This window comes from Trifolium pratense, linkage group LG6, assembly GCF_020283565.1.
Source record: "Trifolium pratense cultivar HEN17-A07 linkage group LG6, ARS_RC_1.1, whole genome shotgun sequence".
Classification (NCBI taxonomy): domain Eukaryota; kingdom Viridiplantae; phylum Streptophyta; class Magnoliopsida; order Fabales; family Fabaceae; genus Trifolium; species Trifolium pratense.
In genome coordinates, this window is record NC_060064.1 from 1,401,648 (window position 1) to 1,426,615 (window position 24,968).

General features: G+C 33.8%; 4 protein-coding genes across 4 annotated transcripts; 2 read left to right on the plus strand and 2 right to left on the minus strand.

Moving 5' to 3' along the window:
• Positions 1 to 266: 266 nt before the first annotated feature.
• LOC123889666 lies at positions 267 to 1,512 on the plus strand. The gene is made up of 2 exons (XM_045939103.1): positions 267 to 913; positions 1,095 to 1,512. The coding sequence occupies exons 1-2, from the start codon at positions 430 to 432 to the stop codon at positions 1,172 to 1,174; spliced, it is 564 nt and encodes a 187-aa protein (XP_045795059.1). The 5' UTR covers positions 267 to 429; the 3' UTR covers positions 1,175 to 1,512.
• Positions 1,513 to 3,097: 1,585 nt separating this feature from the next.
• Positions 3,098 to 8,148, plus strand: LOC123889665 (serine/threonine-protein phosphatase 6 regulatory ankyrin repeat subunit B). Its single transcript, XM_045939102.1, has 11 exons — positions 3,098 to 3,277; positions 3,397 to 3,459; positions 3,542 to 3,844; positions 4,451 to 4,590; positions 4,838 to 4,924; positions 5,018 to 5,143; positions 5,425 to 5,577; positions 6,411 to 6,584; positions 7,229 to 7,399; positions 7,490 to 7,569; positions 7,866 to 8,148. The coding sequence occupies exons 1-11, from the start codon at positions 3,247 to 3,249 to the stop codon at positions 7,918 to 7,920; spliced, it is 1,383 nt and encodes a 460-aa protein (XP_045795058.1). The 5' UTR covers positions 3,098 to 3,246; the 3' UTR covers positions 7,921 to 8,148.
• A 5,442-nt stretch (positions 8,149 to 13,590) lies between these two features.
• Positions 13,591 to 16,628, minus strand: LOC123889667 (tRNA(His) guanylyltransferase 1-like). The gene is made up of 3 exons (XM_045939104.1): positions 16,430 to 16,628; positions 15,759 to 15,887; positions 13,591 to 15,462 (listed from the first exon to the last, which is right to left on the minus strand). The coding sequence occupies exon 3, from the start codon at positions 15,350 to 15,352 to the stop codon at positions 13,793 to 13,795; it is 1,560 nt and encodes a 519-aa protein (XP_045795060.1). The 5' UTR covers positions 15,353 to 15,462; positions 15,759 to 15,887; positions 16,430 to 16,628; the 3' UTR covers positions 13,591 to 13,792.
• Positions 16,629 to 18,338: 1,710 nt separating this feature from the next.
• On the minus strand, positions 18,339 to 24,337 carry LOC123889668 (E3 ubiquitin protein ligase DRIP2-like). The gene is made up of 7 exons (XM_045939105.1): positions 23,975 to 24,337; positions 23,756 to 23,855; positions 22,650 to 22,950; positions 22,007 to 22,473; positions 21,854 to 21,904; positions 19,291 to 19,363; positions 18,339 to 18,667 (listed from the first exon to the last, which is right to left on the minus strand). The coding sequence occupies exons 1-7, from the start codon at positions 24,078 to 24,080 to the stop codon at positions 18,494 to 18,496; spliced, it is 1,272 nt and encodes a 423-aa protein (XP_045795061.1). The 5' UTR covers positions 24,081 to 24,337; the 3' UTR covers positions 18,339 to 18,493.
• Between the last annotated feature and the right edge of the window lie 631 nt (positions 24,338 to 24,968).

Sequence of the window (24,968 nt, forward strand, 5' to 3'; positions counted from 1 at the left end):
GATAGATATTTTTGGGCACGATCCAAAGCATATTCTACAGCTTGAATAAGATTCTATCACCCCAAATATAGTTTCACCCTCCAAATCAAGGTAGTTTAGCCACAACACAGAATGATATATCTAAATTAATTAGTACTAAACAACCCACTCTATCTAAATTAATTACGCGGGAGTTGCGGATATGATGGCATAGTTAGTTATGAAATGGATGGTAAATTAACTTAATCCCCCCATTATTAGACTTCTATTTAACCATAACCTCTTCCACTTTCACCTTTCATTATTTTCATTCAACTTCTTTCCACATACACACTCATCCCTCCACGGCGATACGGCGAGGCAGTTAGGAAACTGCCTCGGCCGTCACCACCACCACCACCACCATCGTGATCAAACTTTGTAATAATAAAAATACAATTCATTAATATTATGAGCAGTAAGGAAGTAGTGTTCCAGGGAGGAGAAGTAGTTGTTGAAAACGAGATCTTAGATCAGGAGGACCAATTTCAAGAAGAAGGTTTTGGTCAGAACTTGGCGCAATTGTCATTTAAGAAAAGAAAGCGTCTAACAAAGCAATTAACAATGTGCGGAGCGCCGGTTGACATGGCTTGGGAGAGAAGGAGGCGACAAACTCATCGGAGAAGGAATAGCATTCATGATTGTGACGACGAGGATCTAAATGAGCTAAGAGGATGCATTGAATTAGGATTTGGATTCAATGAAGAAGATGGACAAAAACTTTGCAATACATTACCAGCTCTTGATCTATATTTTGCCGTTAACCGAAACCTATCTCCGGTCTCCACTCCTTCACCTACACCTCGCCGCGCTACCCACAGCCGTACAACTTCATTGATTACCAGCCCTAGTGGCAGCATGGTTGATTCCGATTCTTGGAAGATTTGTAGCCCAGGTAATTAATCACATAATTAACATAATCATTGTGGTTCTAATCATTAATATTATTATATTCCTGTAAGATTTTATCCGAATAATCTGTATAATATAAACTTTCATTCTAAACTTGTGTAACATTATTTATTATTTAAACATTATACTGGTGTAATTTAATCGTCCTTCCTTCTATGTTGCAGGGGATGACCCGGCACTTATAAAAACCAAATTAAGACACTGGGCTCAGGCTGTTGCTTGTTCAGTAATGCAGTCACAATGATGAAGTCAAACGTGGGATACATACATAACATCATACATATGTTCTGTTTTTTGGTTTTTTTTGTTTTTGTTTTGTACAGAGGGAGAGAGGTTCTCATTCTAGACATATTCATGTATGGAAAAAAAATGAAATAAGGAAAAAGAAACTATCAAACAAAGAAAAAGAAAAAAAAAAATTGTTGCAGATTTTCTTGAAGGTTTTTGTTGGAGCTGAACAAATACATTGGTTGGCTACAATTTGTATATTGGTTAGAAGGTTATGGTGTAATCAAATATTGCTCCATTTTCTTTTTACCTTTTTTCTTCCCTTCTTTATATGCATTTTTTTTTTCTTCTCAATCGGATGTGGAATCTGTCTCCAACTGACAACAATTTTGATTTGAGCCACAACTGTATAATTTTATATACTTGATTATTCCTCTGATTTTAAATGTAAACAAAAATATATGTGGTTCAAATTAAAAAATATTATAAAAAACAAAAAGTTACACCAACTATAGTGTTCGTGTTTGTTTTATGTGTTCAGAAAATATTTCTCTTCATACTTATATTTATTAATTTATTAAAATCACAAGTGCAGCAACATGTCACTATATAATATAATTAGCTGTTATGAATAATTAAGCAACAAATTAGTTTTTACCTTAAGAAAGCAATAGATTAGTTGAGAAATTAATCTTACATTTGAATGATTTTACTATTGTGAGAAAACTTCACCCCACTCACTCTTCTTCCTTTTCTCTCTTTACTATTCGTCAATCACATGAAACAAACAATGAAGAATTTGTATTGGGTCCTTGACATCAATTGAAGTTAAAGTAGTTCTTAGGAAAATGTTTGATGTATACCCATCCCAACCAAAATACAAATTATATAATTCTTACTTTAATTTAATTAAGAAGTAAATTACTTTTATTATTTAATTTAAAATATTAAATAAACATTCTGTTTTATTTTTGTCATTCCAAATTGATTAGCTTAATAAATAAACCCAGGAATAAATATCTTGTGGTGTCCCGTGAGATCAACTCAGTTGGTAGGACATTGCATTATATATATAAAGAGTCGTCGGAGTTCGAACCGATCATCCACCTTAAAGGTGGAATTCCTAGCCAATAAACTACATGACAAATTTTTTTTTTGTGATTATGAAAAACAAAATATTTTTTTTTACATTTAATTGACAATAGTAAGATGATGGGTCTTAAAATGTTTCACTTTTCTTCTATCCATGAATAACATACAAGATTGCATAATGGTTTAAAAGTGGTGAATCTCACTGTTCATTAGGGTTTGAGCAAAATTTTAATGATTTTTCTTATTTATATTTTTTAAAAATTTATATTTAATATATTTTAAATTTTAAAATTTAAAATAAGATATCTTAAAATTTAAGATTTATATTTAGATATTTCCGTTTGTTATAACTTATTTTAGAAAAAAAAATCATTTTTTTTTATAAAAATAATCACTTTTAATTGTTTTGCATCTGTTTGTTATGGATTTTTAAAATAATCAGAAACTAAAAATGAGAAGCTACTAAGAATAGCTTATAAAATAATAAAAAAAATTTAGAGGAGAGAGAAAAGAAATGTTAAAATAAGAAAGTTATTTGTAATTAAAAAAATCACTTTTATAAGTTGTATCCAAACAAACTAAAGATTATTTTATTTAAAAAAAATGATTTTTAATTATAATAATCAAACACAAAGTAAATTCAACTTTTCTAAAACTCTCTAAAAACTAATCTCTAAATTATTTTACATCAAAATCACTATTTTTTTAATCTGTAACAAACGGACTCTTAAGGATATATTTAAAAATTTTAAGATGAGTTTTTTTTTTTTTTAAAGATATGATATCTTAAATTTTTTTTTTTTTAAGGATATATGAATACTTCAAATATAAAACTTTAAGTATTCATATATAATTTTTTTTGGTGGAAACTTGAAGTATTCATATAATCACCATATATACTTTGAAATTTCAATACAGGGTTTTACTCCTTTCAAAAAAACAACAAAACACAGTCACAGGGTTTTGCATTTGCATCTTCTTCTCGCTACTGTCACTATGGCTCCCGATGCTTCCGATGCACTTGCAGGTCACATAATCTTTCTCTCTTAATAATAATAATAATCCATTATTAATTAATATTAATCCTCTCTCTTAATCCATCATTATTAACATTAATTCATCTTCTCTTTCGATTTCTTCACACAGTGAGACAGATAGTTCAAAACTTTCTCAACGCCGCTCGTAACGGAAATCTCGATCTCTTAAAAAGTAAGTTAATCAATCAATTAATCTCGATCTTCTTCTTGTTGTTGTGTTCTTCATTCATCTGATTTTGTATCGGTTTTGTTAGAATTTGCTGAACAATTAGATGAGGGAAAAGATTTAGCCAAAACAGTTGAAGCAATTAAAGATGCAAACAAACGTGGTGCACTTCACTTTGCTGCTATTGAAGGACAAACCGAGATTTGTAACTATCTCTTACAGGATTTGAAGCTTAACATTGATTCTAAAGATGATGATGGTGAAACTGCTCTTATTCATGCTGCACGTCAAGGACATACGGCTACCGCTAAGTATTTGATCGACTCCGGTGCTGATGTTACTATTGCCAGCACTTTAGGAGCTACTGCATTGCATCATTCGGCAGGGATAGGTTTTTTTTCCATACTTTTCCTTAGCTTTTTTTTGTTCTGTTATGTGATAATTAATTTTGCTTGCTATATGGACTTGAATTGACTTATTTGAGATTATCTTATGTACTTGGATTGACTTATTTGGTTGCTCTATGGACTTGGATTGACATAAGACCGTTTGCGAGAGTTTATGAAAATAGCTTATGACATGTCTATAAGCTGTTTTAAGCTTGTTTCCATAAGCTCTGCAAAATAGATCATGAAAACATTTTATAGGTTATATGAGAACATATCAACTTTATTTGATCTTTTTTTATATAAGTAGCTTATACATAAGTACTTATATGATAAGAACTTATGCTATAAGCACTTAATTAAGTTCTTTATCCAAACATAGCATATAAGGTCTCTGGGATAGCTTATGAAAACAACCTATAGATTATATATATATTTTTTACTTTATTTAATCTTTTACTATGGGAAATAGCTTATATATAAGCACATTTCATTATCTCGTGCAATTTTTTAAAAACAAAGTAGTATGTGTTGTTAAGTTTGTTATCCTAATTTCTCTTGTTATGTGTTTTTTATTTTGTTGTATTTTGAGTTTTTTTTCTTTCTTTCAGGAGATACCGAGTTACTTGAGCATTTGCTGTCCAAAGGAATCAATCCTGACTTAGAAAGTGATGCGGGAACACCTTTGGTTTGGGCTGCTGGTCATGCTCAAGAAGCTGCTGTTACTGTTCTGTTAAAATATGGTGCAAATGTAATTCCTCTTTCTATTTTATTATTTTGTGTTATGAAAACGTTTTTGCACCATATTGCATTTTTGTTTGAGTACTACTAATATGCTTACTACATGGTATGGTTGAACAAATGTTCTTTCATAAGTATAGTGTGTTCAGATGAAATTTTCAATTTTAGTTTTCCAACATATTTTATAGAATAGCACTGTTGTAATAGCATTGCAACTTATAATATTTTCTTTTCATCTTGTTGATGTTGTTTTGCAGCCCAATGCTGAAACTGATGATGGCATTACCCCACTCCTTTCATCTGTGGCAGCTGGTTCTGTAGCATGCTTAGAGCTGTTAATACAGGTTCAACATCTTGTTCAGTAAGGTTAATTTTTTATATCTTCCTACATGTTTTTCACTTCCTGATCATCTATATTTGGATCTTATTGTATGCAGGCAGGTGCTAAAGTAAATGTTATTGCGGGTGGAGCAACTCCTTTGCACATTGCAGCTGATAATGGGAGTCTAGAACTTCTAGATTCCTTATTAAAAGCTGGAGCTGATCCTAATATCTCTGATGAGGTGAGACATTATTTCCAAACTTCATCTTTCGTTCATAACATTCTGCTATTAGTATAGAAATTAATGGCTACCAAACGGTGCTTCTAAGTCTACTTGTATAAGAACTGAATAGTCCTAAGAGTACAGGATCAGAACTCAATTTTATTGTATTTTTGTTTCCAAGACCTTTCCATACTTTTTCAGTATCGCTGATATCACTTTTCTTATCATATATGGTTGTCATGAGCAATGTGCCTTCCATTAATATTTGGAACTAAATTTTATGTCTGTTTGGATCACAGGATGGTGTTAAGCCAATACAGGTTGCAGCTGGAAGGGGTAATCGTGCAGCTGTTGAGATATTGTTCCCTGCAACTTCTAAAATTGATGGTATTACTTCTTGGACTGTCGATGGGATACTAGAGTATATTCAATCAGAAAGTAAAACGCAGCAGGTACTAAATTCCTAATTTTTTCTATGTTCAGCTGGATTGAGCTAAGGCATATCATTGCTGCAAAAATATAAAAAAAGTTAAAGCTTACTTTTGGTTAGGATAGACGAAACCCTGCTTAAAATATTTACTGCATTATCTTAAAATACAAAGTATTTGCCTTGTAGATTAATAGGTTTTTAAGAAGTGAATATGTTCTACATTTATTTTGTTACAAAGAATAGGGAAACCTACAGTTTTAATGTAGCTGTTAGAGAATATAATACAAGTATATTAGGAAGCTTCTAGAATTATCAGAACTATTAAGTCTGTTAGAGTTCGTTAGCATCTGTAACAAACTCTCTCTCTTCCTAAGTTCCATACAAGATAGAACTCTCTCACTTGTAATCATCCAACTAATCATAATGAAATATTCTTTTCTATTTCTCTGAAACTTTACTTCTATCATGGTATCAGAGCATTTTGATCCATGGCGAATCCTTTCAATCCAGAGGGAACGTTTACGCCCTCCCAAACCAAAATCGCAAATCTTATCTCTGTGCGAAATTAAAATCTCGAAGGAACATAAAATATCTAATGCAACCCAGCCAACATATATTTCATTCTTTAACAGTGAATAAACCCTATATAGTTCCGCCAGTGCTAAATTTCTCAAATCTTTGACTGATATTGGTTGCAATTTCTACTAATATATTGTCTTGACTATTATTGACCATCTTATATTCATTATTGAAGTTCAAAACTGAATAACTAAAGTTTTATACTAGTTTGTATGATGCCTGGCAAAGTGGATTTCCTTGTTCTTTTTTACTGAACATTAAGGGAAAAATATGCAGGATAAATTGGTAGATGTTAAAGAAAATAGCCGTCCTGAGGATGCTGTTTCCCGAGAGTCAAATACCCCTGAGGTGACACCTGAAGCCAAAAAGAGAGCAGCAGAATCAAAATCAAGAGGGGACGAGGCTTTTAAAAGGCAAGACTATCATATGGCAATAGATTCCTACACACAAGTAATGTCTTTATCTCGCATTTAACTCTTGAATTTTGTCGAGTTCTGTATCTAGTGTAGTTTTAAAAAAATAACTGCATTTATCTTCATACTAGATGTTAATCAGTTTATGATATATTTACATGCTTATCAAATCGAGACTCAAATTGTAAATTGAAAGAGCTATTTTTTGAATCGTGAATCAAATCTTGTTATGAATTGTGAGATATACTAAATAAAAATATGATATTTTTAAATAAAATCAAGTGACATAACAAAATTATAAGCTGATATACATAATTCAAGATTCAAAACATAAATCAAACGATGAAAGAAAAGTGGTTGTGTACGCTCACACTACATATTTGAATCGATTGGGTCCTGTTTGGTATCGAATCAAGATACGACTCACGTTTATCATATGGTACTAATATCCATGATACCTTATAGGAGAATGTTAACATGTGCATATATGGCACATGTTAAGGTAGTAAAAATAGAAATTATGCTTTAGAATTTGTGCATTTTAACTTTTCAAGCATTAAATATCTTGTATCATTAAATGTTAAATTTCTATATTAAGATATCTTATCATGTGCCTTATATGCACATGTTAACAAGACCCTACATTATATTATATTCTTTTCTTTTTGAATATTTTTACAGGCAATTGATCTGAATCCCAGCGATGGTACGTTGCTATCAAATAGAAGTCTATGTTGGATTAAGCTGGGTCAAGCCGAGCATGCTTTAGCTGATGCAAAAGCCTGTAGAGCATTAAGACCAGATTGGTCCAAAGCTTGTTATAGAGAAGGTGCAGCCTTGCGTTTGTTGCAGGCATGTTCTCCAGAAACCTTTTCCCTTTGACATTAGCTTCAGGACACGTAATTCACATTTCTTAACTTTACTTTAATATCCTTGTTGCAGAAGTTTGATGAAGCTGCAAATGCTTTTTACGAGGGTGTAATGCTTGACCCCGAGAGCAAGGAGCTTGTAAATGCGTTCAGGTTTTTTAGACTTAATTGCACTTGTAGTTATTTTGCTATGGTTAATGTATGATTTAAGTCCCCTAATAGTTTATTGAGAGAATTCATTTTTTCAATTTAGTCTCCATTTTTTTCCTACTTCAAACTCTTAAGTTCATATTTTCAAATCAAAATCATCACAAATTGAATTGATCAAATCTTAAGATCACTCGCTTCACCACTGCCAACCAACAAATACAAATCTTTACCTACTAATCAGTTCATTAATTTAAAGTCTTTAGTTTGTATCTATCTAATTGTAAATTCATCTTTTACAGGGAAGCTGTTGAAGCTGGAAAGAAATTTCATGGCACAACTGAGAATAAATCATAGTTGGCCCTTTGCTAATGCCTCTTACGAAAAGAGAAAATGTTGCGGATGATGTAACCTTATTCATTAATGTATTTTCTTTTGAGTTACAATTGTACGGGTACAGTCTACTAGTAGTCTATTGCGTTAAAAGATTATACTAGAATTTAGAAAGGTTGTTTGCTTATTTGACATCTTAGAAATTTGCAGAATTGGGCATTGTGAAAATGACAATGCAGGCAATTGTGAAAATAGATGACTTTGTTGGTTTTATTTGAATCGCCAGATGTTGTTATTCCGTAAGATATTATCCAATATGAAATAGTCGGCAACCACGGTGTGGACATATCTGGCGGTGACCACCTCACCATCTACCACCCACCCTTAAATGTCTAAACAACTAGTGAACTTCATCTTTCCTTCTCCCACCAGAGCTTTCATATCTGTGACTGATGAAACATCATGTCCTTTTTCAGAAGTTGGATGGGTTACTGTAGTGTTTTATAAAAGGCTTAATAGTGCTTTTGATTTATGTAATATACTAATATGTATCCAATTTAGTTTTTTTTTTCCCTTTCAATCTAGTTAGTTATAGTCTAATGAAATCTACATGGTTTACTTTGGTTCAATTTTTAGTGTTTTTAAAAAATTGAACCAAACCAAAATAACTGTTTGGATCGGTTCGGTTGTTTGGTTTAAATTGTTTTCATGGCCGATTCTTAAGTTTTTGGAGGTAATATGTGAATGTTAGAAGTGGCCCTTTAATTAAAAAAATGCAAAACTATTTTAAAGAATATCCTCAATTTTAATTGCAAATAACATAAAAAGATAATCAATAACAAAATATTTTCTAGCTATTTAAGACGAGTCATTCTTGTAGTATTTTTAAAGCAAATTCATTAACTAAGTACTCCCTCCGTTTTAAATTACTTGACTTTTTATGTGAGTTCATGTGAGTTCATTAATTATTTTTCTTGTTTGATTCATGACATCCTAATGAAACAATGTCTTAGAGCTTGTTTATCGGGCACAACATACTAGTTGGAGGACCCGTGCACTATTAATATACTTACTATATTGCATGGTTAAACAAATGTTCTTTCATAAGTATGTTGTGTTTAGATGAGATTTTCAATTTTAGTTTCTAACATATGCTGAGATAAACGATGTAAATTATGAATTAGTATATATAACTGATATCCTTTGCAATGTTTAACTACACAATTAATTATTTCATTTAAGGAACTTTTTGTAAGTAGGAGACCAATTTGAAGTTTAAATTAAACGTAAGGACAAAATATATGGAGAAAGATGACGTTTTAGGCCAACACCAAATTTCAATCCCTACAAGTATTTGCAAACATTTTGTTTTGCAATATATTTCAATAACACCTTACCCAATTTATTTATAGTGAAGCTACCTATCAAATCTTTGTGAAACTAACAATGTGGAACTAATAGTGTAGTGAAAATGCAATCTCTCCATATTAGACAAACATCATACATACCTCATACTATTTTTCTTAGAAAAAACAAACCTTTGTCATATCAAGAAGTGAACTTTTGTTAAAATATTTTTTTTAGCCTCACTTTTTTATGTCTCTATTTCCCTTTTGATATTTTGCTTCTTTCTTTTTGTTAATAGTTTTGATATTTTGCATCTAATTTTAATAGTTAATAAATATTATATTATATGTTTTGTATGATTCTAATTTTAATAGACAATGAATATTTTTTAGAACTTAGTTTATTATGTAATTTCTAATTTGGTTTGAATTAGAAATTTTATGTCTAATGTACTAAAGTTTTTATTTTATATTGACGTTATGACATTTTATCTTTTTAATGTGTGCAACTAGGGAATATTGAGTAATTATTTATATATTTTTATTTATGTAATAATTAAAATATATATTTAATTAAAAATGGTTCGATCCGGTTGAACCCCGGTCCGATTTTGATTACCTTGATTCACATTGACTTTTTTAGAACTTCTATTTTGTCTTTTAGAATCATCTAGAAGTGAATCATCTAGAAGTGGGTTGGTTTGTTTCATTGTTCTACGCGCTTTCGTGTGGACTCACTAGGTTAAGGTTTGTGTCCCCCAATTTTTGTATATATATCTTTTTCTTAATATAATAAGGAGATATAAATAATGGATGACAGCGAAGTCTGCTTTGTCCTCTTTATGTACGGATGTTATTCACGTTAAATAAAATAATGAAGCTATTTCAGCTGAGAAGGTAAGTCCAACTGTGCAGAAACATATCCATAAAGTATATAAGAAATGACACAGAGAGATAGAGTTGCTGCTGATGTCAGCTACTAAACGTTAGAATACCTTAAGCTCAAAATATTTTGGAATTTTGCAAAAATATCTCTTTTTTTTAAGACAACAAAAATATCTCAAAATCTTTAACCTTCATTTTTCTAAACAATGTGGAACTTAACTCCCTTCACACTTGCCACAACAAAAATGAACATAAAAATTCGTCTCAAATGGTCTCTTTGTCGCATTAAACATGACAGTTTGATGATTCCAGTCCCGCCACACCATCATCGGAAAACATGTGGTCATGACCATACACAACGTCGAGCTTACATTTAATTTCTCTAAAGATGTTAACCTCTTTGAATGAATCTCAATTATTTCAAGAAATTAGTCTATGAAGAATTAAATTCATTCACCACAACTGGTGGGAATTTTTTAGAAAACCAATTTCAGCTCCAGATTATTAGTTCCCGAAGCATGTGCTCCCAAAGTTGTGATAGGTGAATAATAAACTACCACATTCACATAAAATGTGCATACATAGATGAAAACTACACTGAGAAGCAATAAACTGATCATTGTCATTGTCATACATATATATCATCATTCAAATATGACCTTACTATGAATAATCAAACTTTGCCAGTGACTGAATATAAGACCATGCACCCTGGTAAATGGTAACCATTTAAGCTTCAGGCCCTAAGATGAACGACAGAACCTCTTGAGTCCCTGGTTTGAAACAACAGAAATTCTATAAAATTTTATTACATTCCATATCATTTACCCGGCCAAATTATTAAAGGAAATATTAAATAAATGACTGTCGACAACACTTCTTCAAGAATTTAACTGATTAGAATCATAAATTAAATTGTAAAAATTTACGATACACATAAAAGATAAATAGAGATATGAAGCATTAAACCTAACCAGAATCATTAACAAGCACAAAGTTGGCATCTTGTGAAGAAAGAGAAAAAAAGCAACAGAATTTGTTTCCTTGATGCAGCATATCAAGCAAACATTTTGGCTGCATATCAAGGTATTCATTAGAAGCTGGACCAACACACATGGCTCTTGTTTAGCAAAGAACACCTTGAAATTCACACAGAACTCTATCATGTTCACTCTCATGTAAAAACCTAAGAAGACCGTGACGCTTTGTCCAGCTGGTGAAGATATATAGCATCATCATATAGATAAAGATACACTGAATTAGTCATCAAACAAAGTTTTGGTAGAAAACAGAGTCCAATATGATCTTCATTGACTTTGGAACTGTTGAAAGAAATGTCAAATTCTAACTCATTGCCATGAAACAGTTATTTGTTATTAACTTGTATAATAAAAAATATATCTGAAAGTATGCATTTTAAGTAAGAGTAACAAAATTCATTGAGTTAACAACTTAGAACTTAGAAGATATGAATATGAGATTGCGGATAGTGGCAGTAGGGTAGTTATACAAAGGAGATCGATCAACACTCCATGAGAAGGTGCCGATTCAGTCCACCAATTTCAACTTAAGATGAAACAACAATTTACGTTTACATGGGGGTAGGAGAGTGCACCAAGTAGCTTACAATTACATGACATTTTCCCAGTTCATGATTCAATTCTTGGTTAGGTGAGGCGGCGTCTGCTCTGTGTTGTAAAGTGGGAAAGATTCCTTTCCTTTATTTGGGCCTTCCTATAGGGGGTGATCCGAGGCGTTTAGGTTTTTGGGAACCGGTTTTGAATCGTTTAAAGAATCGTCTATCAGGATGGAGGAGTCGCTTTCTTTCTTTTGGTGGTCGTCTAGTTCTGCTTAAATCCGTATTGATCTCTCTGCCTGTCTATACTCTTTCCTTCTTTAAAGCTCCCTCAGGTACTATCTCTTCTATAGAATCTATTTTGATTAATTTTTTTTGGGGGGGAAGTGAGGATTTTAGGAAAATATCTTGGATTAACTGGAAATCTATTTGCTTACGAAAGGAGTATGGGGGTTTGGGGGTTAGGCAGTTGAGGGAGTTTAACTTAGCATTGTTAGGTAAGTGGTGCTGGAGGTTGCTAGTGGATAGGGAGGGTTTGTGGTTTCGAGTGTTGGCAGGTCGTTTTGGGGTTGAGAGAGGAAGACTGTGTGAGGGTGGAGTGCGTGGGTCTACGTGGTGGAGGGAGGTGGCGCGTATTCGGGATGGAGGTGGTGAGGTAGGGGGAGGGTGGTTCAGAGAGCATGTGTTGAGAAAGGTGGGGGATGGGTCTGACACTTTTTTCTGGACTGATCCCTGGGTGGATGGGACCTCTTTGCGGGAGCGGTTTGGGCGGTTGTTTGACCTGGCAGAAAACAAATCGGCGTCTGTGGCCGAGATGTTTATGCAGGGTTGGGATGCTGGAGGGGAGGCGTGGGTGTGGCGGCGTCGGTTGTGGGCTTGGGAGGAGGAGATGCTGGGTGAGTGTCAGTCTTTACTTCTTACCGTTTCCTTGCAGGATCATGTTTCAGATAGGTGGCAGTGGCAGTCTGATTTGGATGATGTTTATACTGTTCGTGGTGCATATCAGCTTTTGACGACACAGGATGCGATTACTTTGGATGCTGCGTCAGGTCTCATTTGGCACCGACAGGTTCCTTTGAAGGTTTCCATTTGTGCTTGGCGTCTCTTGCGGGACAGGTTACCTACCAAAGCAAACCTGGTTACTAGAGGGATTTTATCTGTGGAGGATCATCAGTGTGTCTGTGGTTGCGGAGAGGTTGAGTCGGCTCAACACTTGTTCCTCTCTTGCAGCACTTTTGGTGCTCTTTGGTCTCTTGTTAGCTCCTGGATTGGCTCTTCTTTGGTGATTGCTCAGACTCCTTCCGATCATTTTGTTCAGTTCACGGATTTAGCAGGTGCTTCTCGAGCACGGCGTTCTTTCATGCAGCTCATATGGCTTGCTGTTGTGTGGGTTGTGTGGACCGAAAGAAACTACAGATTGTTTAGAGGTTCATCAAACTCAGTGTATCACATGTTGGACAAGATCAAGACTTTTTCATATAGGTGGTTGAAAGCGACTAGTAGTACTTTAGCTTTGAACTGCCATAGCTGGTGGTCTAGTCCTATGCTTTGTTTGGGCCTTGTTTAGTTTCTTTTGGTTCATGTATCTTGACTCTTTGTAACCTTACTTAGTCTTTTCTGGCACGTCTTGTGCTGGGAGGATGATTGGTTTTACTTATTTATATATATATATATATATATATATATATATATATATATATATATCATTTTGGTTTGTTCAAAAAAAAAAGTTTAACATATTATATAAAAGATAAATTATTCATTTATGTACCTTTCTATTTTAATTCATAACAGTTCATAAACAGATTGTAGGTTAGAGACTTATAGTAATTTGGATTGTGGTTCCTATGAATATAAGTTGTAATGGTGCAAGTGCAACAGGAATAATTCATCAAAAGAGGAAAGTAAAAGGATCTAAAGCTTGCATGCACATTTGCACTCACAGTAATAAAATGTAGTATGTAGTAGGTCCCAATTTCATTATCTTAAATAAGAAAAAAAATACAAATATGAATTCAAGATTGTTAACCCAAAACTAAACTAAAATTAGCAGCACGCAAATAAAGTAATGAAGTTTTAATTATCATACTCAACATTTCTTCCATACATGTAGCTTTTCATCAAGGATATCAGGGTGTTCTACCCAAAAGGCCGATCCAATGATGTCAATATGTTGTACAATGACCTTTCCATAACTTTCAGAAGACTCTCCATTATCCTGATGGATGAAAACATTGTCTACTCTATCCCAAAAAACCGAGGATCCTTGTCGGAACATCACTGGCAATTTATTGTAATCAATAGCCAATTCCTCAATTTTCTTCTGCAGTTGAGCACCCTTTAAACTACGTTGAGCTTCCCTTTTGCTTTTTCCAGATGCAACAAGCTTCCAGAAACAAGTGTTATATTGATTGTTTATGTGGCAATCCACTTGCCTCCATGAAAGATAGTCCCGTATAATCTCAGCAGACGGATAACACACTGCTCGTGCATCGAAAGAAGGAGGGTAGTTTAGTTCACTTTGAGGGAAGAAATCTTTCCATCTAATCACGTAAGTGGAAGTGAAGAAAGACACAATTGCAGAGATGATTTTACTAGCTCTCCTTTGATAAAGATCAGTGGATTTCTTAAGAATGAAACTGTACTCGTCGCTAACGCCATAAGCAAAGACTATATCCTGCCTAAATTCTTCTAAGACAGCCACTGCACATGAATTCATCAAGTTAAGAGCTCTATCATCATTTGGCTTCACAAATTCATGTAACTCTGAAAATCTGTGGAAGTGGCATCCATCTATCCGAACAACAACCCATGTAGCTGGCATCAACTTGCTATCAAATTCAAAGGACCTAATGTACTCTGGCTTCACATTGTTAATCTCCTCCATAAAAACACCAAGCTCCTTCGAAAGAATAGTCTGCTCGTTCCAAAATCGTGTGCCTGCTATTTTCTTGGAATGCTCTGTGATTATCTTTCTCCTTTTCCTTTCGACTGGAGCACCATTTTCTGTGTATTTCACCACATCCCCTACCACTGTCTTTAAAACACAGGAACCCTGTCGGAATATTGGATCCAGCGTATTGTAATTGACATTGAACTCATCAAATAAAATATCATTTAAATCACGTTTCTTAGCACCGTCCATGAACTCCTGTGCTTCCCTCTCATTCATTCCGCGCCCGACAAGTCGCCAAAAGCATTGATCATATTGATTTTTCAAATGACAGATATTTTGCCTCCACAAAAGATATGCTTGAAGGGCATCTATAGATGCACAAGGTATGACTTTCCCATGGAAGGAAGGAGGAGAATGTAGTTCCATCTGTGGGAAGAATTCATGCCATTTTCTCACAAAGACAGATGAGAAAAAAGAAGAAATAATGGACATAATTTTGCTAGCGCGCCTTTCATAGAACTTGGTGGTCTTCTTGAATACAAAGGTATACTCATCACTAAACCCATATGCAAGAACCATATCTGCATACTCTTCAAGCACCGCAACAGCACAAGAGTTCATCAAATTCAAGGCATTTACATCATAAGGTTTGTGAAGTTTACAAGCATTGATCGAAACAATGATGAAATTGGGAAACATCACCTCATCCTCCAGTTCAAAACACTTGACATACTCGTATTTGCTGTTTGCCATATTGCACGTGAGAGTTTATACAGATGTGTTCTTTCTTCTCACAGGCAAACTATCATACAGCTGGTGCTTTTGTCTTTGTGCAACACCATTATTCAAAAATAATAAAAGCCCTGCATCAGTTCATTTACAACAAAAACATCAATACAACCCACCCATTCACTTCAAATATCACTTATGAGAAGCTGGGAGCGTAATATCATGAACTTTATGAGTAGCATATCATAGCATTCTAACATTATAAAGTAGTGGTTCTTCATATTATTAGTATATGCAAGTTAACAATAAATAAATAACATTTGTGCCAAATATTTCTTTTACTCCATTACCAATTTATTGCTATAAAACACAATTTTTCACTCCAAAATGGAGTTTTTCGATATCTAATGTGAGAAATTTAAAAAAATACCTCAGAAGTTATTAGCGACAGTAGCACCCCCGATACCACCGTAGCAACCCTTTGAACGGTACCGGCAATGTGGCGACTCTACAGTGGTGCTCTCTCTCCCGTCTTTGTCAATGTTGGAGCCACACGTGACTGCATTTTTTAAAAGCAGAGTATCAGGCAATTAGGCCATGTGGCATAAACTAAATACTTAGTGTTTTCTAATTTAGATAAAAGAGTTATATGATTTTACTCCAAAAACTGAATGAAAAGCCTACACAAGACAGAATCCAAGGTTGTTTATTCTCAAAAATTGTGTTTTTCTGAATCAGGATTTAATAATCATGTTCATTTTGGACATATATGAACCTGATCAGAGTTTTTTCAATGAATGATTATAATCGGCGGCGAAACTAGGGAAAAAGACTCGGATGAGCCACTAGGAAAATGCAGAGAGCAGCACAGCAGAAAAAGACTTCAGGAAACATTAAATTGACATATGCAGAAAAATGGAACAAAATCAACTTGGAATCTTGGATAGGATCTCATTCATTCATTCATTCAAACAGAACAAAATCACTCAATAATGTGCAATCATCAATCAACAATCAACAATCAACAAAACAATCCCAAAGAAACCTAAGCTTTTAGGAATAATAAGAACAAACAAGTGAACAACAGCTGACAAAGCTTACAGGTCGCCGTCGCGTTTCAGAGAGGCAGAGGAGAGTGACTGGGTCTGGTTATGCGAGAGGGATAAAGCTTCTCCTTCGCCGGTGAGACACGCGAGGGAGGGAGAAAGCTTGCCGGCGGTGAGACAGGCGGGAGTGGGAAGCAGAAGAACGGGGTTTAAGGGTTGGTGGCAGGTGTAAGTTTTCAACTAAAAAGTCGGGGCATGTTCGTCATTTTCTCAATACTCTATTTGAATGAAACTCATGAAATTTTTTCACCACCGGTCTACTAATTTGTGGTCAGTTCTGGCAACAAGTGTTTTCAGTCATCTTACGATTACAGTTACGAAAAATCAAAATGTAATTTTCCTACCAAGTCCAGCGTCAATCACCACTGAACCAATTAACAATTGATTGAAACTAATGAATTTGTAACTACAGTCATCTCGTGATTTTTTTTAGGGTTTGCATAAACTTTTCATTAATATTATTTTTTTTACTTAAAAATTAAACTTTTAATTATTATTATTGTTTCATTTTTTTTTTAAGGATATTATTGTTTCATGTTCTTGCAATAATTAATACGGATTTGGATCATTTTTTTTTGTTTTCACCCTCCGGTTCTAAGGGGAAGGGAATCCTAGCAATCCAAAGTTCGGGACGAGTTATGGCATCAAGTGGTTTCAGTCCCCTCCCAAATGTAATTGCGGGATTTGGATCATATTTGATCCTTCCTTTTTTTGTTCAAGTATTTGGTCCTTCTTTTATGCGGCTCATTTTAGTCTAATTTGGACTATTCAAATCCAATTAATACTCCATAATCATATAGTAATAGAGCATGATATATAGATTATTTAGACAACACTAAGACTTTTTTTTTTGAGCTTATGAAAATATTTATGCAAATAAATAAAGTTTTATGTTAATTCATAATAAGTCAATCCAAACGGACCCCTATTGTAAAAGGTAAGATGAGTTCTATGATGATATCTCATAAATTTTAATTACTTTTCGACTGAATTTTGAATTACCATATTTCCTTTTATGCAAACTGGAGGGTTATATATGAGTTTTTTTTTATTAATAGATATAGTAAGTTTTATTAAATAAATTTATATATATATATATATATATATATATATATATATATATATATATATATATATATATATTAGATGTAAAAAAAATCTTAAATTTTAATGTCTAATAAAAATAAAATGGAAAACATGAATTATTTGGATATTTTAAATATTGTTAAGATAAGAAGAATGAAAAGATTAGTTTCATCCTGTATTTCTCAAATCAATGAACAAAAATTACAAACAATAAAATAAAATACACAGACAATTCAGATTTATTTAAATAATTGAATTACAACGACAATTAAGTTTTATTCCACTAAATGATACTTCCTCCGGTCTTAAATATAAGTAAAAGTCAAAATGTATTTGACTTAAATTTAGACTAAATATATTTTGACTTTTGCCTATATTTAAGACCTGGGAGTATTGGTTAAATGGAACAAAGGTCATAATCATTTGTTTCTCGAATTTAGACTAAATACCACAATTCTCTCTAATATTGCCAATTTGTCATTTGTTAGTATTCCATGTTCCATGGTTTTAAACAGACCAGAGATGTGGCTTGGGTTGAGGTTGTTATCACCAATGTGGTAAACCGATGAAGTTTTGACTTCAATGGAAAGGTACCCTACAAATCTTATTGAATTGGTGACTTTTATGCCAATGTTTTTTTAGTGCAGTGACCATACTATTAGGTTCAGCTTATACTATTATTCATAGCTGAGACATGTACGAACTTCAACCTCAGCCACTATCATTGGGCCAATTGGTAGTATTAAATATTCATAATCCTAAAAATGCAACAGCAAATAAAGCATATGGTACAAAATTGGAGGGTATACATTTTGAGATAATGAGGAACAAATCGAAAAGATCGATGCATAACATTAAAGAAATAAATGAACAAATTCCCAAGTAGGAACACTTGAGTTTTCTCACCACGTAGTTGTATATCTATGTAAAGTAATAGTCCACATAATATGAATAGATAGGATAGGGGACTATCTCAAAGAGGTAAGGTCTTTCGACAATACGATAAAGCCATCACAAAGTCCTTAGCCGAAGATCCCACAGATGCCGGTAGCTTTTTTGATGTTGATGATGTGCAGAACCACAGATCAACTAAGTTATGCATTTGCAAAGATGGTAGCACAGGCTGACCCCGGCACATTATTTCCACCTGTAGAAAATATCACCAAACCATGTCACAAATAATGAACCAGCAAATTCTTGTTAATTTAAATAATTAGTTTAATTTCAAATTTAAGTATGAAACATTGAGGTTATTAGATTTTTTAATTTTTTTTCAAATCAAAACATGCTCGACTAATCAGGCCCAGAAAACATAAGGTGATTGAAGTTCCCACACAATTGGGCCGTCAACTGACAGCATTGTCGTTAGTGGGGGCATTCAATTGTTGCACTTCACTGTCTGCGCAAAACTCACAGCATATCAAAAGTCCCTGCAGCCTTTTACCATATGAGCCGTACTTACGGCACAGTATCTTCTATTTATATTATGAAGAAGATATAACATTTTTCATAGTTGCCATGACTTCTCAAAATAGCCACAGAAAATGACAAAAGATTTGTACTAGGTTGATTGGTTGCTCTGTCTCATCGAGAAATGTTTTAATCAGATAAGAACAAACTCAGCATATTTATATAGCATACTAAGAACCAAAACATATTATGATTAAAAACTTCTACCCAAAAAATCAATTGAGATAAGCTGAAAACATGGAATAAAGGAAAATGCGACAGGGGATTATGACAATCGTTAAGTTATTAGAATGACCTCACCTCTGCTTCGCTAGCAAGATTAAGTTTCTTCATGAGGTACTTTTGAATAAATGAGACGGGTACAGTACCATCCCTGTGATGAGATATGAAAGGAGGAATTAGACCTTATGAGCTATAACAGTCTTATTAGTTATTATCAAACCTTAGATTCAACAAGTTTAGTTGAGAAAGGAAAAAGTAAAGAAAAATGCAGGAAACAACAATACATTTAATTCATTAATTCAATAAGGCAGATAAGTTTTCCTTAGGAAAAATATGCAACATAGACAATGATGAAGAATCTTCCCTTATAGAACAGCACAACAGATAAAGGAATGAGTCTAGTAAAACACCTTCTCCAAGGAAAACCGAACAGGGAGAGTGTGCTCATCAAGTATATGACAAGTTTCAGACAAATCAAAACCATGTCAAGTAAAAGGTATTTTTCCCTTAGCCAAGTCAACATCCTTAAGTTCTTAATTGAAATAATTCAAACTAAAGATATTTCAAGGCACCTGAAGGATTGTAAATAGCTCAAACATGTCAAAGATAACATAATCTTAAAAGACATTTCAAGATAATCCTAGAAGTACACAACTAATGATAACCACAAAATCACCCCACGCGAATGTTTGGCAAGAATAAAAGGAAACTCTGAAGTTATGACTTATGACATAAAATCAAGTTGTTTTATAAATCCTTTACATCCATTAAGTAAATATGAGATGGGACACGATAAGAAAAAAACTGAAATTTATATTCTCTGAATCTATGTCCCTTTTTAGCAAACTGTGCAAAAATTTAGTTTTAACTACTTGTAAGTGACTGCATTAGCTTCCTGAACAATGGACTTTCTTTGAATGTTGCATGGGACTGTTTTTCACAGTTACTACTGTCATTTATATCATAGAGACCCACTCTATACAGGATAGTTATTTGTTTGTGGATACAGCAGAATTTGGGAGAAACACACATAATATGTTCAAGGAGGAAGGGAACATAACTATCCAACTTCTATAAACCAAATCCTAGTAAGGAGTAATTTTGCATGCTTCTCTTAATATTTGGGATTAGGCCTAACTCAATCTGTAAAACAAATTTGTACGTGAGGACAAACCAATACCTCAAAAGAACTACTCAGGTCATACCTTTACACAGTATGGGACGAAAAACACCATCACACTCAGGACAACAAAGATGTTGGAGGCTACAATGAAGGAAATCCAAAGTTGCCTTAATCAAGGCGGCTAGGAGAGAATTGTAATTAAGGAAGCTTTCGAACACCCTTCCTCATGTCCAGGGCAACAACCTTGAGTCATCTATGATAGAATTAGATATTATTTTATAGTTTAGATTTAACATGGTACTTAAAAGTGCGGGAAGAAGCACTAGAAGATGGTAGGAAGAGGAGAGAAAAAAAAGAGAGGTTGAAAGCTGGTTCGGAAAGCATGGGCATCATTTCAACAATACAAATATCCCAGCAAACAACAATCACAATATACCAAATGGACATGTGGGAAAGCAAATAAATGGTGAGATAGAGTCATCCAGGCAAGACAATTCACTGGAAACGTTGATAAAATCTTACCTTCTACCCAATGAATTGGCTTGCCTAGATGATTCTATCTCTCCATTTATTTCCTTTCTCACATGTCCATTTAGTACATTGTGATCATTGTTTGCTAGGATATGTGCACCGTTGAAATGATCCTCATTGCTTTCCGAACAAGCTTTCAACCTCTCTTTTTTTTCTCTTCTCTTTCTACCATCTTCTAGTGTTTCTTCCCGCACTTATAAAGATCAGCTTAAATATAAACTATGAAATAATATCTAAGTTTGATCGTAGATGAATCTAGGTTGTTGCCCTGGACAAGAGGAAGGGTGTTGGAAAGCTGCCCTGGACATGAGTTACCCCGCACTTATAACAATTAATCGGACTATATCACCATCCAATGTGAGACTATAAACACACACACCCTTACACCCAATGCAATTAATGCAGGCCAAACTTATCGCCATCAGGAGGGCTAGGGGTGCACCGCAATTAAGGCGGCCATCTATCAGCTTCTAATATTAACTCAACAAACACAAGCTAAATTTGGATGAGAGAAAAGACTATATAAGCTTTTATAGCAAACGTGTTATGAATGTGATGATGACTATTGATTGTTTAAGAAAAGGAATAAAGAAGTAACTAAAACATAATAAGCAGTTTTTTCTTATTATATTCCTGAGTCATTTCACAAAAATTAGATTTGTACCATCCAAAAATTATGTAAAAGATGTCTTTCTGTTTTAGTTACGTTTTACTCCTCATAAAGTTAAATTTAGCTTACCTAAAATGGTTAATTAGATGTATAAATTTGAAGATTCTATTGTAAAATTATAAATAAGCAAACAGAACCACATTTTTATATCATTTTAAAAACATTTAGCAGAAACAATAAATTGGGGAAAGCGGGGGGGGGTTCCATCATGTAGATTCACAGGCCAAGTTGATTTGCTAAATTGTATAGTTACCAAAAAATATGGGATGGGGGATAAAAAAGACAAGCAGAAAAACATTGTAAGTTGAAAATGTTACTTTATTCTTAAATAGCAAGCCGAGATCTGTGGCAAGGAAACTTCTCCATTCCTGAATAACAAGGTCAATGCAACTCTTCAGAGCCCATACAAGAAAGCAATCAGTGATTGATAAGATCATTGAATAGAGAATGCATATAGAAAGGCAACTTACTGGTCTTCTGAAGCAACTAATGTAAACCAAATAGGACTGTTTTTCCTGTTGTGGGCTGAGGCAGACATCTCAGATGCTGCTGCTCTCTTCTGATTAGAAGGACGCAGCCTTTTTCGCTTCACTGGTCCTGAAGGCAAGGTGTTTCCATCCTTGTCATCTCCAAACTTTCTTTTATGTCCATTACTCTTGTTCTTGGTTTTCGGCATGTGTAATTCACTATGGGCAGATGTAGGTGGCTCCAATTTGGTTGTAGTTTCTGACATCACTAGTCCACCATGAGGAGTAATTGGAGACTCTAATTTGGCAGTCCCTTGTAAATTTGACCTGGAGGGCTTTGTTCTATTGGCCGCTTCAACAAGACAGTTCAAGGGCGTCCAAAGATCAGCCTTCCCCTCTGTAAGGTCAATATTGTTGTCTGTATCTTCATTGGATCTATGCTTCTTAGAAGTCTCACCTGTGGAAGAATTCTGCAACAATAAAGTAATCATGCATGTGCATAATCACATGAAATGGAGTCATAATTGTTCAAGTAAAATCCCAATCACAAATAAAAAAATGTTATCAGGAAGTTCTGGTGTCCCATATACCACACATGACTTTCATTATGTGCAAACATATGAAATGATGTAGAGGCTGAACTTACCAGATTATCTTCATCGCGTGTTTCTTCCTTTATGGATTCATCAGGGATAAAACTGCATCCACGTAAACCAGCAGCCTTTCTTGTACCAGTTTTTGTTCTCTTTCCTGTAAAGCTAGTATGTGTTGAAACTTTGGGAGCACTAACCACCAATGATGAAAGTGATCTTTCCTTCCTTTTTGCTGGCAGCGGTATTGAGGGAACAACTTCTTCGGGTTGATCTTCGGCCTGATCTTCGGCTTGAACCTTTTTATGTTTAAAAGGGAATATTTTGGTCCTAATATCTTGCAGATTGTGATCGGGCCTGGAGATAATTAATAGGCACAGATGATTGTTTATGAATAGGTCATCGTATAGATTTACCAAACAGCAGATATTTAAGTTGTATAAAACAAATTATGCATGCAATCATTTAAGACCAAGTCATTCAAGTTTAAAACTACGGGATACAATTTAATACAATGCCAAACTATGGGACGTATTAACAGTTTAGGCAGAAGGATGCCTCATAAAATAAAACATGCAATTTTGCTAAACGAAAAGACCATCAAATGGTTAAGTTAGGTCAACAACATGTTACAAGCACATGCAACAAGTAGTAATTAGTAATTTACAAGAAAGTATAGCGAATCGCATTACTAAAAAGATAGTGGACAAATTAGATATGATATCACGGCGAAAGAACGAAATTTAACATAGATAGTGCAATAAATAAATGAAAGATATTTAAGGCCTTAAAGTTGAATCCATCTCAGATTACATTGCATAGAAAGATTAATGTCATTAATAAGAGGGAGAAAAGGTAAAGATTGATATCGTTAAGCCTAATGCTACTTCCTGCGAAAAACATTTCGCGAAAATATCACGACAGACACCCAGTTACTGTAGCAGACCTTCATTTTTACTTCCACCCACCCATGTTTTCAGCTAAATACAAGATCTAACGCTCATTAAATCCGTAAAAGCATGTTCTGTTGTACTACCAGAAAAAATAGCTGCAAATATCAGAACCGAATAATCACATATTATCATGTCTGCAACCAGGCATGGTATAAGTATAACAACAGTCAACATGTGTGTTACTGTTAAGTTTGCAATCATAACCTCACCTGAGCTTTTCAACCGGAAGAATGCCCAGATCAATTTCGCATACCGGACAACAATCCACCTCTTCATCTGAAAGCTTCTCATATATACACTTCCTGCAAACTGTTACATAATTCAACACGTTCAATTAATGTGATGCACAAACAAAAAACTAAAATTCAATGCATCGGATTAGTTAGAAATTGAGAAGGGTATATATAGATCGAGAGAGAATTAATTACAAGTATGAAGGCATAGAGAAATGGTAGTAGCATCTTTGAGAAGCTTTTGACAAAGAGGACATGTCATGCATGCTTCAAGAGTTTCTCTCTTTACTTTAACAACCATTTTCGCATTAATTCAAATGTCGTCGTCGTCGTCGTCGTAAATGGGATCTATCAATCTCTATCTCTCACCACCGAATCAAATCGTATACTCGAGGAACACGAGAACAAAGAAATTGAATTGATGGTAGATAGAGATTGAACCGCTGGAATCGAATGAGAAAGAAAGAAGAAACACAGCGTAACAAACGCGACTCAACTCAACAACGCTTTTTGTGCTGTACTGTACTGTGTAGTGTGTATCTAATCTAATCCAATCTATTTATAATCAATCTCTAACTAACACTGATTTGCACCAAACTACTGTTACCATGGTTAGTACTATTACTTTGGTCTTTATATCATATGAGGAAAGATTAATTTGTAAATAAGAAAAGATTTATTTTTTAGTCAAAAACAAAAAAAGTAATTTCTTTTGGTAAATAAGTAAAGATTTATTTTTTTAGGTTCATTGAATCACTGAGTGTTTAGTATATAAGTAATGATTTTTGTTTTTTATTCATTGAATTGTCGTTGATTATAAAATTTTGTAGGTTCATTGAATCACTGTGTTTAGTATATAAATAATGATTTTTTTTTATTCATTGAATCGTTGATTATAGAATTTTGTAGGTTCATTGAATAACTGTGCTTAGTATATAAGTAAAAAAAAATAAAATAGATTCGTTGAATAACTGATTATGTATCAGGTAAATTGATTATGAGACACTAATGTGCGGGGCGACGAACACAATTGAAATAAAAAATACATTTGTTTATTTTGACTCGTAGTTGGTGAACATTTATGCTGCTCCTAATGAGCTAGTTAGACCACTCCAAGATTATATTTGGGGTGTAGAGTTTATTAGGAATGAATAGTATCTTTGTTTGCTTTATTCTTCTCTTATGTAGC